This window comes from Pocillopora verrucosa, chromosome 10 (genome assembly GCF_036669915.1).
Source record: "Pocillopora verrucosa isolate sample1 chromosome 10, ASM3666991v2, whole genome shotgun sequence".
Taxonomy (NCBI): domain Eukaryota; kingdom Metazoa; phylum Cnidaria; class Anthozoa; order Scleractinia; family Pocilloporidae; genus Pocillopora; species Pocillopora verrucosa.
This window is the reverse complement of record NC_089321.1, coordinates 20,534,007-20,557,012: the sequence shown is the minus strand read 5'-3', so window position 1 is coordinate 20,557,012 and position 23,006 is coordinate 20,534,007. Positions and strand designations below refer to the sequence as shown.

The 23,006-nt window shown below is 37.6% G+C and overlaps 4 protein-coding genes across 5 annotated transcripts; 2 read left to right on the top strand and 2 right to left on the bottom strand.

Annotated features, from left to right (window-relative positions):
• The first annotated feature begins 978 nt into the window (after positions 1 to 978).
• Positions 979 to 8,771, top strand: LOC131774846 (uncharacterized). Of its 2 annotated transcripts, none has more exons than XM_059090929.2 (8): positions 979 to 1,063; positions 1,288 to 1,395; positions 1,555 to 1,647; positions 1,793 to 1,900; positions 2,661 to 2,741; positions 6,252 to 6,341; positions 7,354 to 7,431; positions 8,005 to 8,771. In XM_059090929.2, exons 2-8 carry the CDS (start codon positions 1,303 to 1,305, stop codon positions 8,641 to 8,643), a joined length of 1,182 nt encoding a protein of 393 aa, XP_058946912.1. In that variant the 5' UTR covers positions 979 to 1,063; positions 1,288 to 1,302; the 3' UTR covers positions 8,644 to 8,771. The 2 variants fall into 2 exon arrangements, with proteins under 2 accessions (XP_058946912.1, XP_058946911.1); XM_059090928.2 differs by having other exon boundaries at positions 2,658 to 2,741.
• A 1,201-nt stretch (positions 8,772 to 9,972) lies between these two features.
• On the bottom strand, positions 9,973 to 11,496 carry LOC131774844 (substance-K receptor-like). The gene has a single exon (XM_059090926.2). The coding sequence runs from the start codon at positions 11,426 to 11,428 to the stop codon at positions 10,385 to 10,387; it is 1,044 nt and encodes a 347-aa protein (XP_058946909.2). The 5' UTR covers positions 11,429 to 11,496; the 3' UTR covers positions 9,973 to 10,384.
• A 2,347-nt stretch (positions 11,497 to 13,843) lies between these two features.
• On the top strand, positions 13,844 to 19,757 carry LOC136284037 (protein PRRC2C-like). The gene is made up of 4 exons (XM_066173777.1): positions 13,844 to 13,930; positions 17,238 to 17,327; positions 18,340 to 18,417; positions 18,991 to 19,757. The coding sequence occupies exons 1-4, from the start codon at positions 13,859 to 13,861 to the stop codon at positions 19,627 to 19,629; spliced, it is 879 nt and encodes a 292-aa protein (XP_066029874.1). The 5' UTR covers positions 13,844 to 13,858; the 3' UTR covers positions 19,630 to 19,757.
• Positions 19,758 to 20,897: 1,140 nt separating this feature from the next.
• LOC131774824 (RYamide receptor-like) lies at positions 20,898 to 22,491 on the bottom strand. Its single transcript, XM_059090907.2, has one exon. The coding sequence runs from the start codon at positions 22,424 to 22,426 to the stop codon at positions 21,347 to 21,349; it is 1,080 nt and encodes a 359-aa protein (XP_058946890.2). The 5' UTR covers positions 22,427 to 22,491; the 3' UTR covers positions 20,898 to 21,346.
• Positions 22,492 to 23,006: the final 515 nt, after the last annotated feature.

The following is a 23,006-nucleotide window of genomic DNA, read 5'->3' as shown; positions in this document are numbered from 1 at the left end:
CTCAGAATCATATTATTATATTGTGGTCGTTGATTTTAATGCAAACAATGTCAATTCCTTTTAAAATGATTTCAGTTGAAGATTTCACTTGGTATCATGTTGTTTTTAGATTTATATCAGGGTTAATCATGTGTACATGTATGTAACATGCAGCTGTCTACATAGGTTTCCAAAGGTAACTACTAACCTATACTTCTACTTGTTATATGGGGGGGGGGGGAGGGGGGGGGAGGGGTCAGTTCCCAAGAATAGATAAAAGTGAAAACAAAACACAGATCTTTAATAGCAAGTATATCAGAAGATACAAATGGTTACAATCCTTCACGCATCAGCAATTTAAGCTGGCTTAATTCTTTGATAAATAAGATTTCTTTAAGTTTACAATGATAATCGTCCATGCCCGACGCCAATATGTGAAAGTAATCCCACTTGTGATTTGACAAGGTCAGCCGTGATGGCCGATGGGAAGTCACTTCAACCTTCAAGTGCTCGGGTTTCTTCAAGCCTAGACGTTTTTGCATTATTTATGACCGATATATAAAATTAGATTTCAATTGCAATTTAAATTTTAAATTGCCTTAGACTTTTGAGAGTGCTCAAGGGATTCTTTTTGGAGAGGAAACACTCAATACGACAGATATGCCAAAAATTATTACAAGATTTCTGGTGTGAAGAGGTTTGGTGTCTCTGCAAACCTAGATAAGATAACAAGATCATTTTATCTTTGTCAAAAACCGTCGAGACAGAGTCGAAAGTTTTATTTTTTCTTTGCGTTTTCCTTCTTATGCAAAAAACGGTTTGCCTATTTTAATTATTGAAAAAACAGCCGACCATGCTATGCTAACTTTTTGTAAAGTGGCCATTGTCCCTGCTAAATCGACTTTGAGTTGCCTAGCGACCAGTGCGAAAATGTATTTGTAATATTTTTGCGCGCCAACTGCCACCGTCACCTGATGTGACGTCACAAACACTAATATATGCGTTCACAAAGCTTCATGTTTCGTGTTTCGGTTTTGTGAAAGACAGAATCTACGGAAGTTGGTTTGGTTTGATATTTTTCGAAGTAAGGCGAATTATTGTCCAGTTGAATTCACTAAGAAGTCATTTTTTTACTACATTACTTCTTTTAAACAAATTTGCGGGCAGTTGTGGATTCTGTGAGATACGAACGTGTACAGACGAGTGTTTTCATTTCTGATCGGCCGTTCTTTTGATCACATCGACGAATTTCAAATACGTACGCATTGTTTACTGTTTATCTGACCACTTGATCTGAATCATCCACAGCGTTGATGCGCCAACATGGCGGTTGGAAGAGGGTTCTTCGATCAGTACTCGGTCTTCTGCGTGTTCGGGTCTGTTGTCGGATGTGTAGTCGTACCACTGATCACACAGGTAAAGTACTGGAACAGGCGATCATGTTTAATTACACTCTAGAGCATTCCTTCCTCTTAACTTGAACCAAATATGTTGACGATTGTTTCCCTTTGCTTTCATTTATCACAAGTGGGCCTCCCTGTTTTCTAAAATATGCTGTATTTTTTTTCTTGTTAGTCTGTAGAGAGTGTTATCTTTTCCGCCATTGTCATCAGCTTAACGGCAACTCATCTCACTAAACGAGCCAGCAAGTCAGAAAATTCGTCTCAGGTAGGCTGCCTAAACGCTGTCGTTAAAATGATCATCCTTATTAATCCGTCCAGTTTCGATAAATTTTATTCGAATATCCGTCCTCAAAGCAGTTCTTTCTAATGCTTTTCGAATTTAATTTCGATCGTTTTCGACGTTGGGTTAGGTCAATACGAAGGAGGTGGACAGGCGAAACAGTCGTAAATTAAAAGACCGCGAGCGTGAACAGCTACCCCATATCAAAAAGAGGAAACCTGCTACACAGCAGACGCAGGTATGAAAATAAAAATGTTCAATTCTCAGTGTAATTGCGGCCTTGGGGTTGATTAAACATATGCTTTAAGATTCGGTTTACTTCGGGACATACGAGCCGTTCACATGTAGCTGCCAAGTTACTGCCAATACGTTGCAATAATAATTCAATTAAATTAAGTCGATTCGTTTAAGTAAAAGGGTTGTCTGTTTTCTTCCGTTGGTCAGGAGATACAGAATATACAGCCTTTTCCGCTCGAAATTATAATATCTTCATATCACTTAAGTGGTATTACTTATATTTCCATATTTCATCATTTCAGAAGCAGGAATGAAAATCGAACATCCTCGCAGTTCTTTTACCATGTTTCTTGTTTGGTATTTTAGAATCTTTATTGTATCGATGTGACCATTGTGGCAATATATTTGACCCTTTCCATCAAACAGCGAACGTGTTACTGAGCGCTATAATATAGAAGAGATTACAGGTCTACTTTGTGTTTCAATCGTTGAGCTATCAAAACAAATACTTTTTACCAGAAATTTGCCTGCATGGCGAAAATTGTTTTTCTAGCTAGAGTTAAATGTTGCCGCGTCTTGCATTTTTTGCCTCATTCTTGTGAACGTTCCTTACATGGCCATATTCGCTTAGGAAGATTAAAATTCCTTCCCTGTTTGACAGCTGTAACATGAAACCTTCAAATTAATATTCCACCTTAGGTCTTTGTCTAGCCAAAGTGTTCCAGGTGCTGAGTTATTAATAGTTTGTCTTCTTTCAGCAGATTACTTCAAAGTCTTCAGATAATCGAAAAAAGAAACCGGAAGACCAGTTTAAACTTGATTTGGCCAAACAGCTTGAGTTGGTGAGCTTAAGTTTCTTTTCTAATCCAGTATTTTTACATGATAACATTTACCACAGAATATTTAGTGGTATAGAAATATATTTTTGTTTGAATTAATGTCTGTTGTTCTTTTATCAGTTGACTGCCTTTGAGGTATTTGCAGATAATATAGTGGACTATTTGATTTTTAAGCAGTCCTTGATTTTTGCTTTAATCACAAGATACTCTCACTGGTTTAGTACAAATATACAAAAATATGCTATTCATCTAAGCATGCTTTAAGTGTTAAGAAAAGAATAGCTTTCCTTGCACATTTTGTCCAATTTGAATACACAGTCACATTATACACAGAAGTTGCTGCTTAGATGTTTAAAATTGTTCAATCATCATAAATACATTTACATAGAATCACATATTAGTAATATACACACTTCGCCATTATTCAGAAAGAATTGGGATTTTGAAGTACATGTAGTTTTAGAGCATGTTATAAATACGCTTAGTATTTGTTTCGATAAGAAATGGTTTTTTCTTCATGAAAGTACATCATGCTCTGAAATTGACATGCACAAAGGGCAAGAAAAAATCAAACAAGGTACACTGACGTGCTGGGCAATCATTCGTGAAATAGGTTCTTTATATGATAAGCTGCACTCTCAATTGAAGACAAATTGATGCATTGGACTAGTATTTTGGAAGTGGCCCCAGTTGTTAGAAAGGGTGGATAAGAATATCCACTGGATTAATTTTGATCCAGTAAATAGAGCAGTACATTTTGTTGACGCTTACATACTGGATAGCAATTTATCCATTGAATAGTATTATAAGTCTTTAAATGACTAGGCCCAAATATGCAGAGAAGAATGCATGTGGAATTTTAATACCACTGACGGGTCTGCAGGAGCATCTAGGATAGATATTCATGTACATGACACAGTTTAGGGGGTCTTGATCAAAAAAATTGTGGTAATGTTGTGATTTGCGTTTAAGTAAAGTCATAAAAGTAAGTTTTTATTACATGTCTAGTAGTTGAGGAGCCTTATTGAAAATTACTTTGTGATTCAAATTTGCCATTTATTCTCTACCCTGGTTGAAATTTATGCATATTTTGTATTAGTTTTCCTTCAAATTCTTGTTTAAAATCATTCTGCATGTGTGCAATTTGTATTGTTGTGAAAAGATTTATTGTGGATGATTGGGGACCCATTTAATTTTAAAAATGACCCTAAAAAACTATCTTGATTACAATTAATTGTATGGAATATCTCTTTCCTTCTCTTTTACAATCATGGTAACAGTGGCACTCATAAAATATTTGCCAACAGGATAAGGGCTGTACCACAAAGGTGAATTTGTTTTCACCTCTTAATTTTTTTTTTAACTCCGTTTTTTGTTATATTAACAAAGTTAGGGTTTTTATGTGGTTTAAACTAAAACAATCATTCACTTCAATATTTACCGCGCTGCTTTGGGGATTAGGGTAAATATCCACCATTTTTCACCTTCACTCAGGTGAATAATATAAGTATAGTTGCTGGGGTGATTATAGAAATGCATGCACTCTGATTGGTAGAGGATTGTGTTATATCTGGTGATAATCACCTTGCACAAAGTGAGTTCAGCAGGGGCTCTAAATTTCCAAATGATTGTCTTGTGTTTTGTCAATGATATGCAGGACACAATAAACATGACATAAGCACTAAAGATGCTACTTAGTTTGGTGTGACACTTTTCAAAAGAAAGATATGAACTTTTTTCTAATTGAGTCAAATAAACTTGTCAAAATCCTGCCGAAACTGCCTGCCTTGTTGTTATGAGTAATCAAAATAATTGTATGCAATGATTCCAACATCAAAACAAATTTACAATAGAATTCATATGCATTTAAGCAATTATACCAAAACAATTATTGCCACAGGCTCAGTGAATATTGATGAGTAATCCCCTCAACTTCATCTCAAGGATTATTCAACAATTTTTACCTAGCCCGAGGCAAATAAATGCTAATTATATGAATGTACTAGAAGGGAATAAATATCTAACTATAAAAAATAAATTTTAAATAAATATATGAACAAAATAGTTAGTCAAAAGTGTACATCAACCACCATTTTATTGTGGCAGTTAAAAAAAGGTCTATCATGGGAAGTTTTGTTGTGTGTTAGTTTGCATGAACTTTCTTGACAGTTCACACAGCTCTCCAAGATGCGCTTGTCTTGCTTACCAGGGTGACTAGACAACTGCAAGGGGGCAGAAGTTGAAGTGATGCAAACATTTTCAAAAGGTGTCACTCTTCAAGGTTATTTGTGATAAAAGTTTGACTCATTTTCCTTGGTGGAGTTTTTAGCCATTTCATAACAAGATCTGATTAGTAATCTCCTTTCTATCTGCCATACAATTCTTATGATGTTAGTTTGGAGAATTTGGTATTGGATCAACAAATCATCTCCTAATCGATACTTTTCTTTATTCTCATTGCTTGATATTGTATTGATATTGTAAGGAGAAATTCAGACTTGGTCACTCATGGGAATTAAAGGGTTAAGCCTGAAGATTACGTGCAAAACTTCAGAAATGCATGCCAGTTATACTGCTTACTCCAAAGACAATAGATGTGATCAGGGCTTTAGGATGTCATGTAATATTACACATGGTTCTTTTCCTGGCAACCAAAATTTTATTTTTGGCAACCATATTTAGAACTAAGGCTGCTAAATTGCAATTATGAAAATTGAGCTTTAATCATGTACACACTAGAATTTCATGTTAAACTTCACCAATTTTCTCCCAAGGAGTGACCAACAAGGAAATTCTTTTTATAGCATGCTCAGTATAGTTTTAAATAAAAAGATTTGAGAAGAAAGCAAAGAAATTCATATAAAGGATATAATATTGATTAATGCCAATGTTAGAGGTGATAGTATAAGAAATGTATAGCCCTTGTTACTGTTGATAATGATAAATAAGTCATGGGAGTGAGAGGCCCGTTCCTATCCATTATTCTTCAAACTAAAGATTTTAGATATTTTCCAAGTCAGTACTTGTAAAATCACCAAATTCATGTTTTAAATAAACTATTGCCCCCATTGCTTTAATCTTTTTAGAATAGATAGCCAAATTCACTGCTGCGGCATAAGAGCTGCTAGTAATAATCAAATGCCTTCGTGTCTAACCAATCTCAAGCAAGTGACATATCTCTACTAAGATTTGAAACTCACTTCCTATATCAGTCACTCATTCACTAAGTCTACATAGCTTCAATACCAAAATGTGACAGTTTTTACCGAAATAATCACTGAATTTGCCAAGCAGCACATTTGCAACACTTTTTACTTCAATTTTTTTTAAATACAGTGTTGTAGGTTAAGTGCCCTCTCCCTAAAGTGGGGTGGGTTCTGGAGGTCTCCTGACCTTTTGATGCATATTATTATTATTGCCGTGTATTAAAATGGCAACTATATAAATTTTGAAGATAAGGGGTTGTGATCAGCCTTTGGAATAGAGTGAGTGAGAATATAAATCTGTTCATAGGAACGAAAACAAGAAGAAAAGAAAGAAAAGAAGGTCAAGAAAAAGGAAGAACGATTAAAGAGAAAGGAACATGAAAGGGAAGAGAAGGAGGTAAAAACTGTTTCAATGGTTAACAATGCATAGCTGATTACATCTAGGTACATGTGCATCTATTTTCTTTGCTGTTAACCCTTCAACTCCCTGATCAAATTTGTAATTCTCCTTACCATCATCCATACAATTATTATAATTTTAGTTCAGAGAATTTAGTATTGAATCAACTAATTATCTCCAAGCTGATATTTTTCTTTATTCTCATAAGTTATCTGGTTGATATTGCATTGATGTTGTGAGGAGAAATTCTATCTTGGTTACTCATGGAAGTTAAGGGGTTAAAACAAGATGGGTGGAGGAATTGTATTTTCTTTTGCCTGCCTTCTGGTATTTGTGCAAATCAGTATGCATACCACAGTTTCTACACAGTGGAATTTTTATAGAACAAGTTCTTTTGGTCTTTTGCTGATGGACATGTACACACGGTACCCTTATGTATTGTTTGTGAAATGTGTTTTGAACTAAAAGATCTGGCATCTTAAAGGTAGGAACAGACACAACAGCCAGCTGTAGCACCATGTCTTGGCAGTTATAACCTTTCTGTGCAGCTTGGCCAATTCAATAATAAAGATAAAGTCACACCGGTTCAAATTTGTACAACTTGTCACAGTTGTTAATTTGGGACATGTACAGATTTTCAGAACAATTCTCCATGTCATTTGAGACTACTGCAGCCTCTTGTCCCATGATAGACTGAACAAACTGCATTTGACTCAACAAAGCAAAAATTCTGGCATGAAACTGCATAATGTTTCAAAGAGGGCTCAATTTTTTATATCCAAATGGATATTAAATTCGGAATTATCTGCAAAATCTGTTGTTGTTTCTTGTCTTTTTTTGTTGAAAGACCATTTTTAAAGGGAATGTTGACCATGCAAGTGACAACAAGAGAAAACATCATTTTTTTTCCTTTTTCTTTTTTTCTTTTTTTTTTTTTTTTTTTAATTTCATCAGTCAACTCTGAGAGTTTCTTAAAAACAAGTGTTTTGTGCTTTACTTTGTTTACCAGAAAGAGGAACAAAAACTGAAGATTTATAAAGAACAGAGACAAAGAGAGATGAAAGAGAACCTCAAGCAAGGAGATAAGGTTAGCAGATGTTAGTCAAATTGCTAATGTTATGTGGTGTGGGGATGGTTTTTGAAGAGACTTGGTGACTTTCAACATTTCGTCAGGTTTCCCTGACAATTAGCCGGCACTAATTAATTCCCTTGATCTGTGACGGTGAACCAAGAACATCATTCAACACAGTCCCGGTTGATGCAAAAATCAAACCAGAGCCTTGTGTGTGAGTCCAGTGCACGTACCAGTAGGTTACTGCGTCTTTGAAAGCAAACAAACAAACAGCAGGAGAGCTTCCTTGTGCCATCATGTTTGATGGTTTGTTTGTCAGCCTCCTGTGGAAAAAAAAGTCAACCAGCCCTTACTAAAATTGGCTGGCCAAGAGAGTCCATTCTCTAGCATGTCAGAGATGTCATGTGGTTTGCTTGGATCATGTGATCAAGTGTGAAAGCGGGAAAATGTGCTAACGACGAATCTTTTGATTGGTTGAGCGGAATGTGTTTCTTAACGTACGTAAATTCTTATTGGGTGATGATACACTACACTACATAGAAGGGTTGTTTTGTTAATATCTTGAATTTATCTTTTCTTCCTACACAGAACACGCATCCACCTCTCCAAAGAGTAGATTCTGGAAAGACAAGATTTAGTACTGTAAAACTTGCAAGAAAGCTTGAATCCTCAACTATTCCTAAATCACCTCCCAAAGTACCTGCTTCCCCAGTATTGGCTACACATGCGCAGTTCCTCTCAAGACAGCGTTCGCAATCCGAAGGAAGTGAAGGCGAACCTTCCACTCCACCCCCGTCAGTATGGAAAGTACCGGAATATGTCGAGCCCAAGTGGAACCCTGGGAAACCCGAATCAAAAACGGACTTGAAAAAGACTCTGTTAAATAATGATATTGTTTGTGCTAAAGTTAAGCTTGAGCCTCCATTTAACCAGCTACATAATCCTGTTTACAACAGCCAGTCGTTTAAAAAGAATCAATTTATGAATCAAAACCCCGAGAAAAGCTTAGCGCCTTGCGAGACGAAATCAAGTTCGCCTCCTGCCAAGGTCCTGGAAAAGCCAGATAACCGATTCAACACGTATTCCAGTTTTTCCGGTCTAGATCTGCTATCTCAGTTGAAAGAGGAGGGTAAACTTAATTCAGACACCGATGTGAGATCCTACTCCTTATTTGGTCCAGACGAACCGAACAGCGCCATATTCCGGTCCCCGCTGACTGGCCATTAAGAACAAATAATGCATCTTTTATTTTCTTTGAAATGGGAGTGTATTAAAACAGTATTTGCAAAGATATTAACTATATATTAAGTGCCAAAAGTTTCGGTTTGTTTACTGAATAAAGTTACTAAAGATAATTATTTGAACGATGAAATTTTTACAATGCTCTTCCTTCTTCACATTTCCTGTCAAATGGGCTGGTACTCATTTGTACTCGAAGGGTGGGGTGTAAGGGGGTTTGGGGCTAAAAAGGGGTACCGTGAGATTAGCGTGTCTTGCCTGAGAGGCAACTTGCACAACAGGATAATCGGGTGCGGAATCGTCAAAAATGAAGAAAGTGGAACGGACCCAAGTTTTTTCGATTTTTGGGGCCATAGACGCTTATGAACTGAAAAAAAAACGGGTCCGTGCTTAGCCCTAAATAACTTGGCACGTACATTTAGTGCTTGAAAAACTTTGGGATCCGCTCTGCTATCATGGCACGTCCGTACCCGACGTTATGAACGGCCTTAAAGGACCGGCCAGGCTTCGAAACTAGACCTTTTAATGATCAAGAGGCCTGGACCAAGAATAATTACCACTCCATCACGGCTTCCAAATATCTTGCGCGGCATGTACAATCTAGGGATCTGGGACAATTCAGTGCGTATAGATTTCGATTGTCAGACCTGCGGCGCGTCTCTGTAACGGTACTTAACATTCCTGTGGCCCTTTCTTGACTGTTCCAGTGGTATTCGGAACTTAAATTAAAGCTTTTATTTGTGTCGTTCACATTGCAAGGTCAAGATAATAGAAGTGTCATAACGCGAACGATGAAACAGAACGAAGCAATGAGAAATTAAGCAGGACGGAGAGATTTTTGAGCTAAGACCCGTAATAGTTTTCCTAAGATTTAGATTTAATGACATCGCGCCCGAAAATATTAAAGACTTTCGATTAAGGGCCCCCAGGTACGGTAAGTTTGGAAGTGAGATACAATAACTGCATGTTGGCCATGGCTAAATCATTTGAAATCTGGTATATTTCAATAGCATTCGTTGAGGTAAACATTCTCAGTATATTCTCCCTCCGGAACGTCTCGCACAAACTCGAGCCTCTAAGGCTTGAAATCGCGCGTTAGTAAAACGACTACACCCTAAACGTCACTGCTCACCACCCCCTCCCCCCCCCCCTTATTACCCCACCCTCTCCTCCGGCTTCTTCCTCGATATTCCTAGTTACGGCCGCGAAAAGCGGTTCATGAACGGGACACCTCTCACACTTTAAACCTAAGCTCAACGCCTTTGTTTTTAATCATCTCATTTCATCCTTGGAAACAGTACTGTTCCAAATTGTCTCTACATAATGGTCTTACAAAGTGGCAAACCTGAGTACCTGAGTGATTACTTGCATGCGATTACATTGTGGAAGTAAGTAATACTCGTTTTGCAAACAAAACTTAATTATGCGCCTTCACAGGTTATTTTATGTTAGCAAGCTTTCTCTTTTTAAGGCTTCCGCCCTGATACACACTGGATCGTTTTTCAGTTGCCCCAAGTTCAACTCCTTGGCTGCGCTTTGTAAGGTGTCAAATAGTCTTTTTTAAAATTATATTATTTCTAGACTCTGTGACTTGTGAAATGTGTCGTAAGACCCGTTATTATTTATTTATCAATTTATGATAAGTTTTTTCTTCTCATAAATATCCTTCTTTCCTGTATGAAATATCATCGACAACTAGCCTGGCTTATTAGCTGTGTTCTAAGGACTACTACTGGGCGGGTGGGACTGGATCAACCCTGTTATCAACAAATGAGCCACTAAGGAGTTTCTTAAGTCCTTGACGATAATTTCCATTGAAAATGAAACAGATGCAGGGGCTTATCGCACAATATGATACAGCCAGAACAAATGCAACAAGTCTGAAAATGTTGTACCCACAAGAAGATATCAGGGCCCTGTCCGCCAAAAAAAAGTATCCTATTTCGCTGGAAGTGAAGGGAAGCCAGCATATCGCAAATGTAAACACGATAGCTATCGACATCTTGAGCACGTTTCGCTCTCGTCTTTCTCTGTTTTTCCTTGAGTTGTGTAATTGTTCGCCTGGCGTCTTCTGTGACTTCAGTTTTAAAAAAATGGCGATGTAAAGTATGGCAATCGACAACAAAGGAATATAAAACACTAAAATTGAAAGGGTCAGGATGTAGTGTTTGAGAGACGTAGAATCCCCAAAAACTTCACTCCACTGCCTCTGACATTTGGCCCCTCCAGAATACTCAACAACCGTAAAGGTGAGGAAAAACGGCGAGTAGACAGCCATGGCGACTATCCAAGAAGCAAAAATTAGGAAGTAGGACAATTTTCTACTGATAAGTGGCGAACGGAGGGGAATTATCACAGCCCCAAATCGATCCACTGCCACTAAAACCAGGTTCTGAATTGACACACCGGTTGAGACATCTGCCAAGAAAGTTGTCATCTTACACAACGCCTCGCCAAGACGACCTCTTATTAACCAGGCTTCGAAGCCCAGATGTAGCTGTGTTATGTTTCGCGTGAACAGGAAAAGCGAATAAATCAGATCGGACATGGCCATGTTAACGATAAAAAAGTTGATGGGTTTTCTTAAGCTTCTTGTCCTGTAGACAATTATCCCAGTAAGAGTGTTTCCCACCAACGAAATAACAAGTAACAAGCAATAAACAATAGTTTCTCCGATTCTTCTCGCTAAAGGATTGAAGCAGAAAAGAAATGTAACTGGCTGCCCTTCATTCACTGTTGTGTTCATAATCATGTTCGTTTGCATTTCTTTCATTGGTATGAGTACCTCTCCGACACTGGTAAATTGCTGAATCTCCTTTTTAGCGTACAGCTCTCATAAACGAGTTCTACAAGTCGACTCGCCGGAGTCGACACCAATCTTGGTCTACTACAATCAATCGATCAATCAAACGATAGTTTTTATCCATACATGGAAACTTACGTAATGACAGTTGACAGGTAATGTGGCTTTGAAGCTCTCTTTGAATTTCGTTATATATTTCGATGTTAAAACATCAATGTAATGAAAGTTAAAGAAAGAAATTAAATTAAGATAAAAGAAAATATGTGAATAAAAGCCCAAAGAATTAGTATGATTTGGGTTTACAGACTTCAGCTATCATTACGCGAGAATTAATGCATGCATGTGCTAAATGAGAATGTAAGGTGGTTCTGTTACAGATGGTTTCTTCTGGTTGAAGCAAATTATCGTATCATTAATGATGAATAAAACATTTCCATATTCATTCATGTTCCTTGACGTTTTGAAATTAAGCCCACGTAGAATAATTAGTGTAGACCTGAGGGCTGACTAGACTCCTGTCATAACCAGGCGCAATCTATAAGCTGCTAACAATTATTACTCAGGAAACAAACGTCAAGCTAAAAATATTCAGATCATGGGTCCTACTTATTACAGTTTCCCATCCTTACTTATCGCTCAGAACGGAAGGGATACACAAAAATTGACAAATTCTTTCCCACAGGAGGAAAGGGGGCATCCCATTAAATTCTCCAACTCCTTATTCTAATTATATGGATGGTGCCAGCTGAAACGGAATCTAATTTCGCTTGGCCAATATGATAATGCAAGCAAAATCGATCTTATCAATAGCTATAGTCACGCACTATTCCAAGATATTTAGGTTTGTAATCCAAACTGAAAGAGCTAACTTCGTTTTTTTTTAAGAATATTCCCACCAATTCCATTTGAATTCGATTTTTTTAAATCAACATTTAATGTAAAAATCTTTAAATCAATAAGCCAATAGGGTCTTCAGAACAGCGTTTGTGTGTCAAAATGATACCATGAATATCCCGATCACTGCCACTTGCACAACCGATTATACTGGCTACATAGTTTTGGCTGTAAATGAAAAATTTATCCCGGGTATTATAAAGTTTTTTCTTATGTTTGATGTTATTAAAAATAGGGGTCACCGGCCGGGAACCGAGTTTTTCCGCCCACGCTCGAGCAAGCGCGACCATGGTGTGACGTACAGTCCTTTACCCAAAGTTAATAGACAAAGCATTAAGCAAAATGTAGATCCAGATCATTGTACGTTTTCGGACGTTCAGTACGGATGGAGAGAACTACGTCAGCGGTGTTCATATTTACGCATTACTGCAAAGCCCTCTCTGCTTTATTGCATACCGTATATATTTGATTAAACGCCGCGGCGTTTATAAAATTTTTCATGATTCGAGTGCGGCGTTTATTTAAAATCCAAACATGTTTTCGTGCTTGTCCAAAAAGTTATTTTTAAATCGTTCTCAATTTCACGATTTGCATATTATTATATTACTGCAATACATAATGTGATTAAAGAGTCAATGTCGGTTATGCTTCCTCGACATCAGAACTGGTACATTCAAAAGGATTTGCGTCTGGTTCACACAAAATTTTCAAGTGTGATGGAAGTATTTATCACCGTGTGCTTTTGAGTCTATTATTCAAATAAACGTTGCGTCATGATGCGGCGTTTATTCGAAGGCGGTGTTTATTTATATTTCTCCTCTAAATTACGGTGTTTAGTCGGGGCGGCGTTCAATCGAATAATTACGGTATGTAGCGAGTTTGAAATTTACCAGATATTGTGTTGGAGACTGGTATCTAGTACAATACAAGATGGCGGCAAATGCGGACACTTTGGTTAAAGATTTTTAGAACACAAAGAAAAGATATGGAATGATGGATTCTGGCAAGCTTGAGGAGACGCGTAGAAACTTTGGACCGTGGTTTTTCATGAAAGATTTTATCAGTCTGTTTGAAAGTTTTATGTAACATTAATTTGAAAATTTATTTGTACTTCGAATTCACAAAAAAATTAGTCTTGATATGTCTGCAGGATATCTTAGTTTGAGGGAAACGACCGTGATATAAATTCTACCTATGAGAGATCTGAGGCAACTTCTCCTTCCAATTACACTAGGAATGCTCAAGTGTGACAAAAGTTCCCTGTTCCAGACATGTCTTGTTGGTACAGAGTAGTAATTTTTCGATGTTGTGAATTTTATTGTCTTCTTTTGCCTTATTTTCTTTTTCTAGGGAGTGTTTGTCCAGAAGAAACCACAACTTCTTAAGGAAAATAAAATAAATAGTAACAGCTTGGATAGGAAATTTAGATGTAAGTAAAAAAAGCTTTGAAAAAGATGTTTTTCATCTTGTCACGAGTATGGGACAAAGAAAAAATTCTGAGTCCCCATGAGGAATTGGACCTCAGACCTTTGGATTCCGCGCTCTGATGCTCTACCACTGAGTCACAGAGACTCTATGGTGAGTGAGGTCTATTACAAAGGTTATATGACATGTGTCCTGCATACTGCTAGGATCAGCAATGTTGATATTGTCACGTTTGTAAATAAAATAAGAGAGATGGTAAGTTTTGAGCTCGGTAAAGAGATAGAGAAGGTTGTCTTTTGTCCTGTCACAAGTGTGAGACAAAGAAAAAACTCTGAGTACCTTTCTCACTGTAGAGTCTCTGTGGCTCAGTGGTAGAGCATCAAAGGTCTGAGGTTGGATTCCTCATGCTTGGTTGCTGACTGCTTGCTTGCCAAGCCTTTGAACAGGAGTTAGATCAAGGCTGACCTTGTTATGATACAAATGTTGCTGCTTTTCAAATGCAATTGACTTTGTTACAATACTAACCTATAACCCTCTTCCTTCTCTTTTACAATCATGGTTACAGTGACAGTCCTAAAATATTTGCCAACAGTATAAGGGCTGTACCACAAAGGTGAATTTGTTTTCCCCTCTTAATTTTACTTTATTTCCATTTTTTTGTCATATCAACAAAGTTAGGGTTTTTATGTGATGTAAACCAAAACAACGATTCACTTCAATATTTACCTTTCTGCTTTGTGGATTAGGGTAAACATCCTCTATTTCGTTGGTAATTTAGTGTTAACAACTGGGTTGAAAACAAAAATTAGTCACCGTAAAGGGTAAAAAAGCGGATGTTTCGAGCGTTAGCTCTTTGTCAGAGCGATTAGAGGAATTGTGGGTTGTGTGTGGATTACACCGAGTACACCTTCGCGATGTGGAAAGAAATGACAAGGATGCATCCAAACCAGTCGCTAGACACTTTAATCTTCCTAATCATTCTACACAGCATATGGCAGTTTGTGGCCTTTCCTTACATCTAGGCAGTTCAGAAAGCCGTAAAACACTAGAACAAAAATTTATATTTAAAATCAGCACCCTTAATCCCCACGGAATCAACGAGCGCTTTTCATTCAACTAATTTATTCCTGTTTTCTTGTCACCATATTCCCACCAATGGCATAGCCCCACTTTCTGCATATAAATCCACACACAACCCACAATTCCTCTAATTGCTCTGACGAAGGGCTAACGCTCGAAACGTCAGCTTTTTTACCCTTTACGGTGGCCTATTTACGTTTTCAACCCAGTTGTTAACACTAAATTACCTGCTATACTCTCCCACCGACGCAGCTCCACAGTTTCTTTAGAAACTCACCCCTTTATCCTCTATTTTGAATGGGCGAATAATTGTTTATTAGTATAGTTGCTGGGGTGATTATAGAAATGCATGGGCTCTGATTGGTGGAGGATTTTGTCATATCTCATGATAATTGCCTCATGTGAAGTGAGTTTAGCAGGGGCTCTAAATTTCCAAATGGTTGCTTTGTGTTTTGTCAATGATATACTGGACATAATAAACATGATATAAGCACAAAAGATGCTACAAAGTTTGGTGTGACACTTTTCAAAAGAAAGATATGGTGTTTTTTCTTATTGAATTAAATAAACTTGTTAAACTCCTGCGGAAACTGGCTGCTTATCTTGTTATGAGTAATCAAAACAATTGTATTCAATGGTTCCAACATCAAACCAAATTCACAACAGAATTCTAATGCATCTGAGCAATTATACCAAAACAATTATTGCCACAGCCTCAGTGAAAATTGATGAATAATCCCCTCAACTTCATCTCAAGGATTATTCAACAATTTTTACTCAGCCCGAGGCAAATAAATGCTCATTGTATGAATGTACTAGAAAGGAATAAATATCTAACTATAAAAAAATAGATTTTAAATAAATGTATGAACGAAATAGTTGGTCAGAAGTATACATCAACCACCGTTTTATTGTGGCAGGTAAAAATAGGTTCAAGGCCAAGATAGATTTTGATTAAGAAGTGTTCACAATAACAAATTATGTACCATCAAGTTTGAAATATTTTTTCATGGGGAGTTTTTAATTTGTTGTGTGTTAGTTCACATGAGCTTTCTTGACGGCTACCACACAGCTCTCCAGGATGTGCTTGTCTTAGTTACCAGGGTGACTAGACAACAACTGTTTTACTTAATTTGCAATGCGAGGGGGCAGAAGTTAAAGTGATGCAAACGTTTTCAAAAGGTGTCACTCTTCAAGGTTATTTGTGATAAAAATGTTACTCATTTTCCTTGGTGGAGTTTTTAGCCATTTTATAACAAGATCTCATCAGTAATCTCCTTTCTATCTGCCACACAATTCTTATGATGTTAGTTTGGAGAATTTGGTATTGGATCAACAAATCATCTCCTAACTGATACTTTTCTTTATTCTCATTGCTTGATATTGTATTGATATTGTAAGGAGAAATTCAGACTTGGTCACTCATGGGAATTAAAGAGTTAAGCCTGAAGATTACATGCAAAACTTCAGAAATGCATACCAGTTATACTGCTTACTCCAAAGACAATAGAAGTGATCAGGGCTTTAGGATGTCATTTAATATCACACATGGTTCTATTTTTGGCAACCATATTTGGAACTAAGGCTGCTAAATTGCAATTATGAAAATTGAGCTTTAATCATGTACACACTAGAATTTCATGTTAAACTTCACCAATTTTCTCCAAGGGGTGACCAACAAGGAAATTCTTTTTATAGCATGCTCAGTATAGTTTCAAATAAAAAGATTTGAGAAGAAAGCAAAGAAATTCATATAAAGGATATAATTTTGATTAATGCCAATGTTAGAGGTGATAGTATAAGAAATGTATAGCCCTTGTTACTGTTAATAATGATAAATAAGTCATGGGAGTGAGAGGCCCATTCCTATCCATTATTCTTCAAACTAAAGATTTTATATATTTTCTAAGTCAGTACTTGTAAAATCACCAAATTCATGTTTTAAATAAACTATTGCCCCCATTGCTTTAATCTTTTTAGAATAGATAGCCAAATTCACTGCTGCGGCATAAGAGCTGCTAGTAATAATCAAATGCCTTCGTGTCTAACCAATCTCAAGCAAGTAAGATTTGAAACTCACTTCCTATATCAGTCACTCATTCACCAAGTCTACATAGCTTCAATACCAAAATGTGACAGTTTTTACCGAAATAATAAGCAGCACATTTGCAACACTTTTTACTTCAATTTTTTTTAAATACAGTGTTGTAGGTTAAGTGCCCTCTCCCTAAAGTGGGGTGGATTCTGGAGGTCTCCTGACCTTTTGATGCATATTATTATTATTGCCGTGTATTAAAATGGCAACTATATAAATTTTGAAGATAAGGGGTTGTGATCAGCCTTTGGAATAGAGTGAGTGAGAATATGAATCTCTTCATAGGAACGAAAACAAGAAGAAAAGAAAGAAAAGAAGGTCAAGAAAAAGGAAGAACGATTAAAGAGAAAGGAACATGAAAGGGAAGAGAAGGAGGTAAAAACTATTTCAATGGTTAACAATGCATAGCTGATTACATCTAGGTACATGTGCATCTGTTTTCTCTGCTGTTAACCCTTTAACTCCCAGATCAAATTTGTAATTCTCCTTACCGTCAACCATACAATTATTATAATTTTAGTTCAGAGAATTTAGTATTGAATCAACTAGTTATCTCCAAGCTGATATTTTTCTTTATTCTTATAAGTTATCTGGTTGATATTGCATTGATATTGTAAGGAGAAATTCTATCTTGGTTACTCATGGCAGTTAAGGGGTTAAAACAAGATGAGGGGAGGAATTGTATTTTCTTTTGCCTGCCTTCTGGTATTTGTGCAAATCAGTATGCATACCACAGTTTCTACACAGTGGAATTTTTATAGAACAAGTTCTTTTGATCTTTTGCTGATGGATGTGTACATATGGTACCCTTATGTATTGTTTGTGAAATGTGTTTTGAACTAAAAGATCTGGCATCTTAAAGGTAGGAGCAGACACAACAGCCAGCTGTAGCACCATGTCTTGGCAATTATAACCTTTCTGTGCTGCTTGGCCAATTCAATAATAACAACAAAGTCACACCGGTTCAAATTTGTACAACTTGTCACAGTTGTTAATTTGGGACATGTACAGATTTTCAGAACAATTCTCCATGTCATTTGAGACTACTGCAGCCTCTTGTCCCATGATAGACTGTGAACAAACTGCATTTGACTCAACAAAGCAAAAATTCTGACATGAAACTGCATAATGTTTCAAAGAGGGCTCAATTTTTTATATCCAAATGGATATTAAATTCGGAATTATCTGCAAAATCTGTTGTTGTTTCTTGTCTTTTTTTGTTGAAAGACCATTTTTAAAGGGAATGTTGACCATGCAAGTGACAACAAGAGAAAACATCATTTTTTTTCCTTTGTCTTTTTTCTTTTCTTTTTTTTTTTTTTATTTCATCGGTCAACTCTGAGAGTTTCTTAAAAACAAGTGTTTTGTGCTTCACTTTGTTTACCAGAAAGAGGAACAAAAACTGAAGATTTATAAAGAACAGAGACAAAGAGAGATGAAAGAGAACCTCAAGCAAGGAGATAAGGTTAGCAGATGTTAGTCAAATTGCTAATGTTATGTGGTGTGGGGATGGTTTTTGAAGAGACTTGGTGACTTTCAACATTTCGTCAGGTTTCCCTGACAATTAGCCGGCACTAATTAATTCCTTTGGTCTGTGACGGTGAACCAAGAACATCATTCAACACAGTCCCGGTTGATGCAAAAATCAAACCAGAGCCTTGTGCGTGAGTCCAGTGCACGTACCAGTAGGTTACTGCGTCTTTGAAAGCAAACAAACAAACAGCAGGAGAGCTTCCTTGTGCCATCATGTTTGATGGTTTGTTTGTCAGCCTCCTGTGGAAAAAAAAGTCAACCAGCCCTTACTAAAATTGGCTGGCCAAGAGAGTCCATTCTCTAGCATGTCAGAGATGTCATGTGGTTTGCTTGGATCATGTGATCAAGTGTGAAAGCGGGAAAATGTGCTAACGACGAATCTTTTGATTGGTTGAGCGGAATGTGTTTCTTAACGTACATAAATTCTTATTGGGTGATGATACACTACACTACATAGAAGGGTTGTTTTGTTAATATCTTGAATTTATCTTTTCTTCCTACACAGAACACGCATCCACCTCTCCAAAGCGTAGATTCTGGAAAGACAAGATTTAGTACTGTAAAACTTGCAAGAAAGCTTGAATCCTCAACTATTCCTAAATCACCTCCCAAAGTACCTGCTTCCCCAGTATTGGCTACACATGCGCAGTTCCTCTCAAGACAGCGTTCGCAATCCGAAGGAAGTGAAGGCGAACCTTCCACTCCACCCCCGTCAGTATGGAAAGTACCGGAATATGTCGAGCCCAAGTGGAACCCTGGGAAACCCGAATCAAAAACGGACTTGAAAAAGACTCTGTTAAATAATGATATTGTTTGTGCTAAAGTTAAGCTTGAGCCGCCATTTAACCAGCTACATAATCCTGTTTACAACAGCCAGTCGTTTAAAAAGAATCAATTTATGAATCAAAACCCCGAGAAAAGCTTAGCGCCTTGCGAGACGAAATCAAGTTCGCCTCCTGCCAAGGTCCTGGAAAAGCCAGATAACCGATTCAACACGTATTCCAGTTTTTCCGGTCTAGATCTGCTATCTCAGTTGAAAGAGGAGGGTAAACTTAATTCAGACACCGATGTGAGATCCTACTCCTTATTTGGTCCAGACGAACCGAACAGCGCCATATTCCGGTCCCCGCTGACTGGCCATTAAGAACAAATAATGCATCTTTTATTTTCTTTGAAATGGGAGTGTATTAAAACAGTATTTGCAAAGATATTAACTATATATTAAGTGCCAAAAGTTTCGGTTTGTTTACTGAATAAAGTTACTAAAGATAATTATTTGAACGATGAAATTTTTACAATGCTCTTCCTTCTTCACATTTCCTGTCAAATGGGCTGGTACTCATTTGTACTCGAAGGGTGGGGTGTAGGGGGTTTGGGGCTAAAAAGGGGTACCGTGAGATTAGCGTGTCTTGCCTGAGAGGCAACTTGCACAACAGGATAATCGGGTGCGGAATCGTCAAAAATGAAGAAAGTGGAACGGACCCAAGTTTTTTCGATTTTTGGGGCCATAGACGCTTATGAACTGAGAAAAAACACGGGTCCGTGCTTAACCCTAAATAACTTGGCACGCATATATAGTATAGTAATTGAAAGACTTTGGGACCGTTCTGCTATCATGGTACGTCCGTACCCGACGTTATGAACGGCCTTAAAGGCCAAGAATAATTACCACTCCATCACGTCTTCCAAATATCTTAAGCGGCATGTACAATCTAGGGATCTGGGACAATTCAGTTCGTATGGATTTCGATGGTCAGACCTGCGGCGCGTCTCTGTAACGGTACTTAACATTCCTGTGGCCCTGTCTTAACTGTTCCAGTGGTATTCGGAACTTAAATTAAAGCTTTTATTTGTGTCGTTCACATTGCAAGGTCAAGATAATAGAAGTGTCATAACGCGAACGATGTAACAGAACGAAGCAATGAGAAATTAAACAGAACGGAGAGATTTTTGAGCTAAGACCCGTAATAGTTTTCCTAAGATTTAGATTTAATGACATCGCGCCCGAAAATATTTGAGACTTTCGATTAAGGGCCCCCAGGTACGGTAAGTTTGGAAGTGAGATACAATAACAGCATGTTGGCCATGGCTAAATCATTTGAAATCTGGTATATTTCAATAGCATTCGTTAAGGTAAACATTCTCATTATATTCTCCCTCCGGAACGTCTCGCACAAACTCGCGCCTCTAAGGCTTGAAATCGCGCGTCAGTCAAACGACTACACCCTAAACGTCACTGCTCACCACCCCCTCCCCCCCTTATTACCCCACCCCCTCCCCCCGCTTCTTCCTCGATATTCCTAGTTACGGCCGCGAAAAGCGGTTCATGAACGGGACACCTCTCACACTTTAAACCTAAGCTCAACGCCTTTGTTTTTAATCATTTCATTTCATCCTTGAAAACAGTACTGTTCCAAATTGTCTCTACATAATGGTCTTACAAAGTGGCAAACCTGAGTGCCTGAGTGATTACTTGCATGCGATTACATTGTGGAAGTAAGTAATACTCGTTTTGCAAACAAAACTTAATTATACGCCTTCACAGGTTATTTTATGTTAGCAAGCTTTCTCTTTTTAAGGCTGCCGCTCTGATACACATTGGATCGTTTTTCAGTTGCCCCAAGTTCAACTCCTTGGCTGCGCTTTGTAAGGTGTCAAATAGTCTGCCTCTTGCCAGTTGAGGTTCCCAGTTAACCATTGCGTTTATAATTGTTTACTATGCCTCATTCCATTTTTTTAAAATTATATTATTTCTAGACTCTATGACTTGTGAAATGTATCCTAAGACCCGCTATTATTTATTTATCAATTTATGATAAGTTCTTTCTTTTCATGAATATCCTTCTTTCCTGTATGAAATATCATCGACAACTAACCTCGCATGTTAGCTGTGTTCTAAGGACTACTACTGGGCGGATGGGACGGGATCGACCCTGGTACCAAAAAATTGAGCCACCAAGGAGTTTCTTAAGCCCTTGACGATAATTTCCATTGAAAATGAAGCAGATGCAGGGGTTTATCGCACAATATGATACAGCCAGAAAATATGCAACAATTCTGAAAATGTTGTACCCACAAGAAGATATCAGGGCCCTGTCCGCGAGAAAAAGGTATCCTATTTGGCTGGAAGTGAAGGGAAGCCAGCATATCGCAAATGCAAACACGATAGCTATCGACATCTTGAGCACATTTCGCTTTCGTCTTTCTCTGTTTTTCCTTAAGTTGTGTGATTGTTCGCCTGGCGTTTTCTGTGACTTCAGTATTAAAAAAATGGCGATGTAAAGTATGGCAATCGACAGCAAAGGAATATAAAACACTAAAATTGAAAGGGTCAGAATGTAGTGTTTGAAAGACGTAGAGTCCCCAAAAACTTCACTCCACTGCCTCTGACATTGGGCCCCTCCAGAATACTCAACAACAGTAAAGGTGAGGAAAAACGGTAAGTGGACAGCCATGGCGACTATCCAAGAAGCGAAAATTAGGAAGTAGGACAATTTTCTACGGATAAGTGGCGAACGGAGGGGAATTATCACAGCCCCAAATCGATCCACTGCCACTAAAACCAGGTTCTGAATTGACACACCGGTTGAGACATCTGCCAAGAAAGTTGTCATCTTACACAACGCCTCGCCAAGACGACCTCTTATTGACCAGCCCAGATGTAGCTGTGTTATGTATGGCGTGAACAGGAAAAGCGAATAAATCAGATCGGACATGGCCATGTTAACGATAAAAAAGTTAATGGGCTTTCTTAAGCTTCTTGTCCTGTAAACAACTATCCCAATAAGGGTGTTTCCCACCAACGAAATAACAAGTAACAAGCAACAAACAATAGTTTCTCCGATTCTTCTCGCTAAAGGATTGAAGCAGTATAGAAATGTAACTGGCTGCCCTCCATTCACTGTTTTGTTCATAGTCATGTTCGCTTGCATTTCTTTCATTGGTAGGAGTACCTTTCCGACACTGGCAAATTGCTGAATTTCCTTTTTAGCGTACAGCTCTCATAAATGAGTTCTACAAGTCGACTCGCCGGAGTCGACACCAATCTTGGTCTACATCAATCAATCGATCAATCAAATGATAGTTTTTATCCGTACATGGAAACTTAAGTAATGACAGTTAAAAGGTTAATGTGGCTTTTAAGCTCTCTTTTAATTTCATTATATATTTCGATCTTAAAACATCAATGTAATGAAAGTTAAAGAAAGGAATAGATTAAGATAAAAGAAAATATGTGCAATAAAAGCCCAAAGAATTAAGTACGATTTGGGTTTAAAGACTTCAGCTATCATTACACGAGAAAGCAAACATGTGCTAAATGAGAATTTGAAGTGGTTATGTTACGGATGGTTTCTTCTGGTTGAAGCAAATTATCGTATCATTAATGATGAATAAAACATTTCCATATTCATTCATGTTCCTTGACGTTTTGAAATAAAGCCCACGTAGAATAATTAGTGTAGACCTGAGGGCTGACTAGACTCCTGTCATAACCAGGTGCAATCTATAAGCTGCTAACAG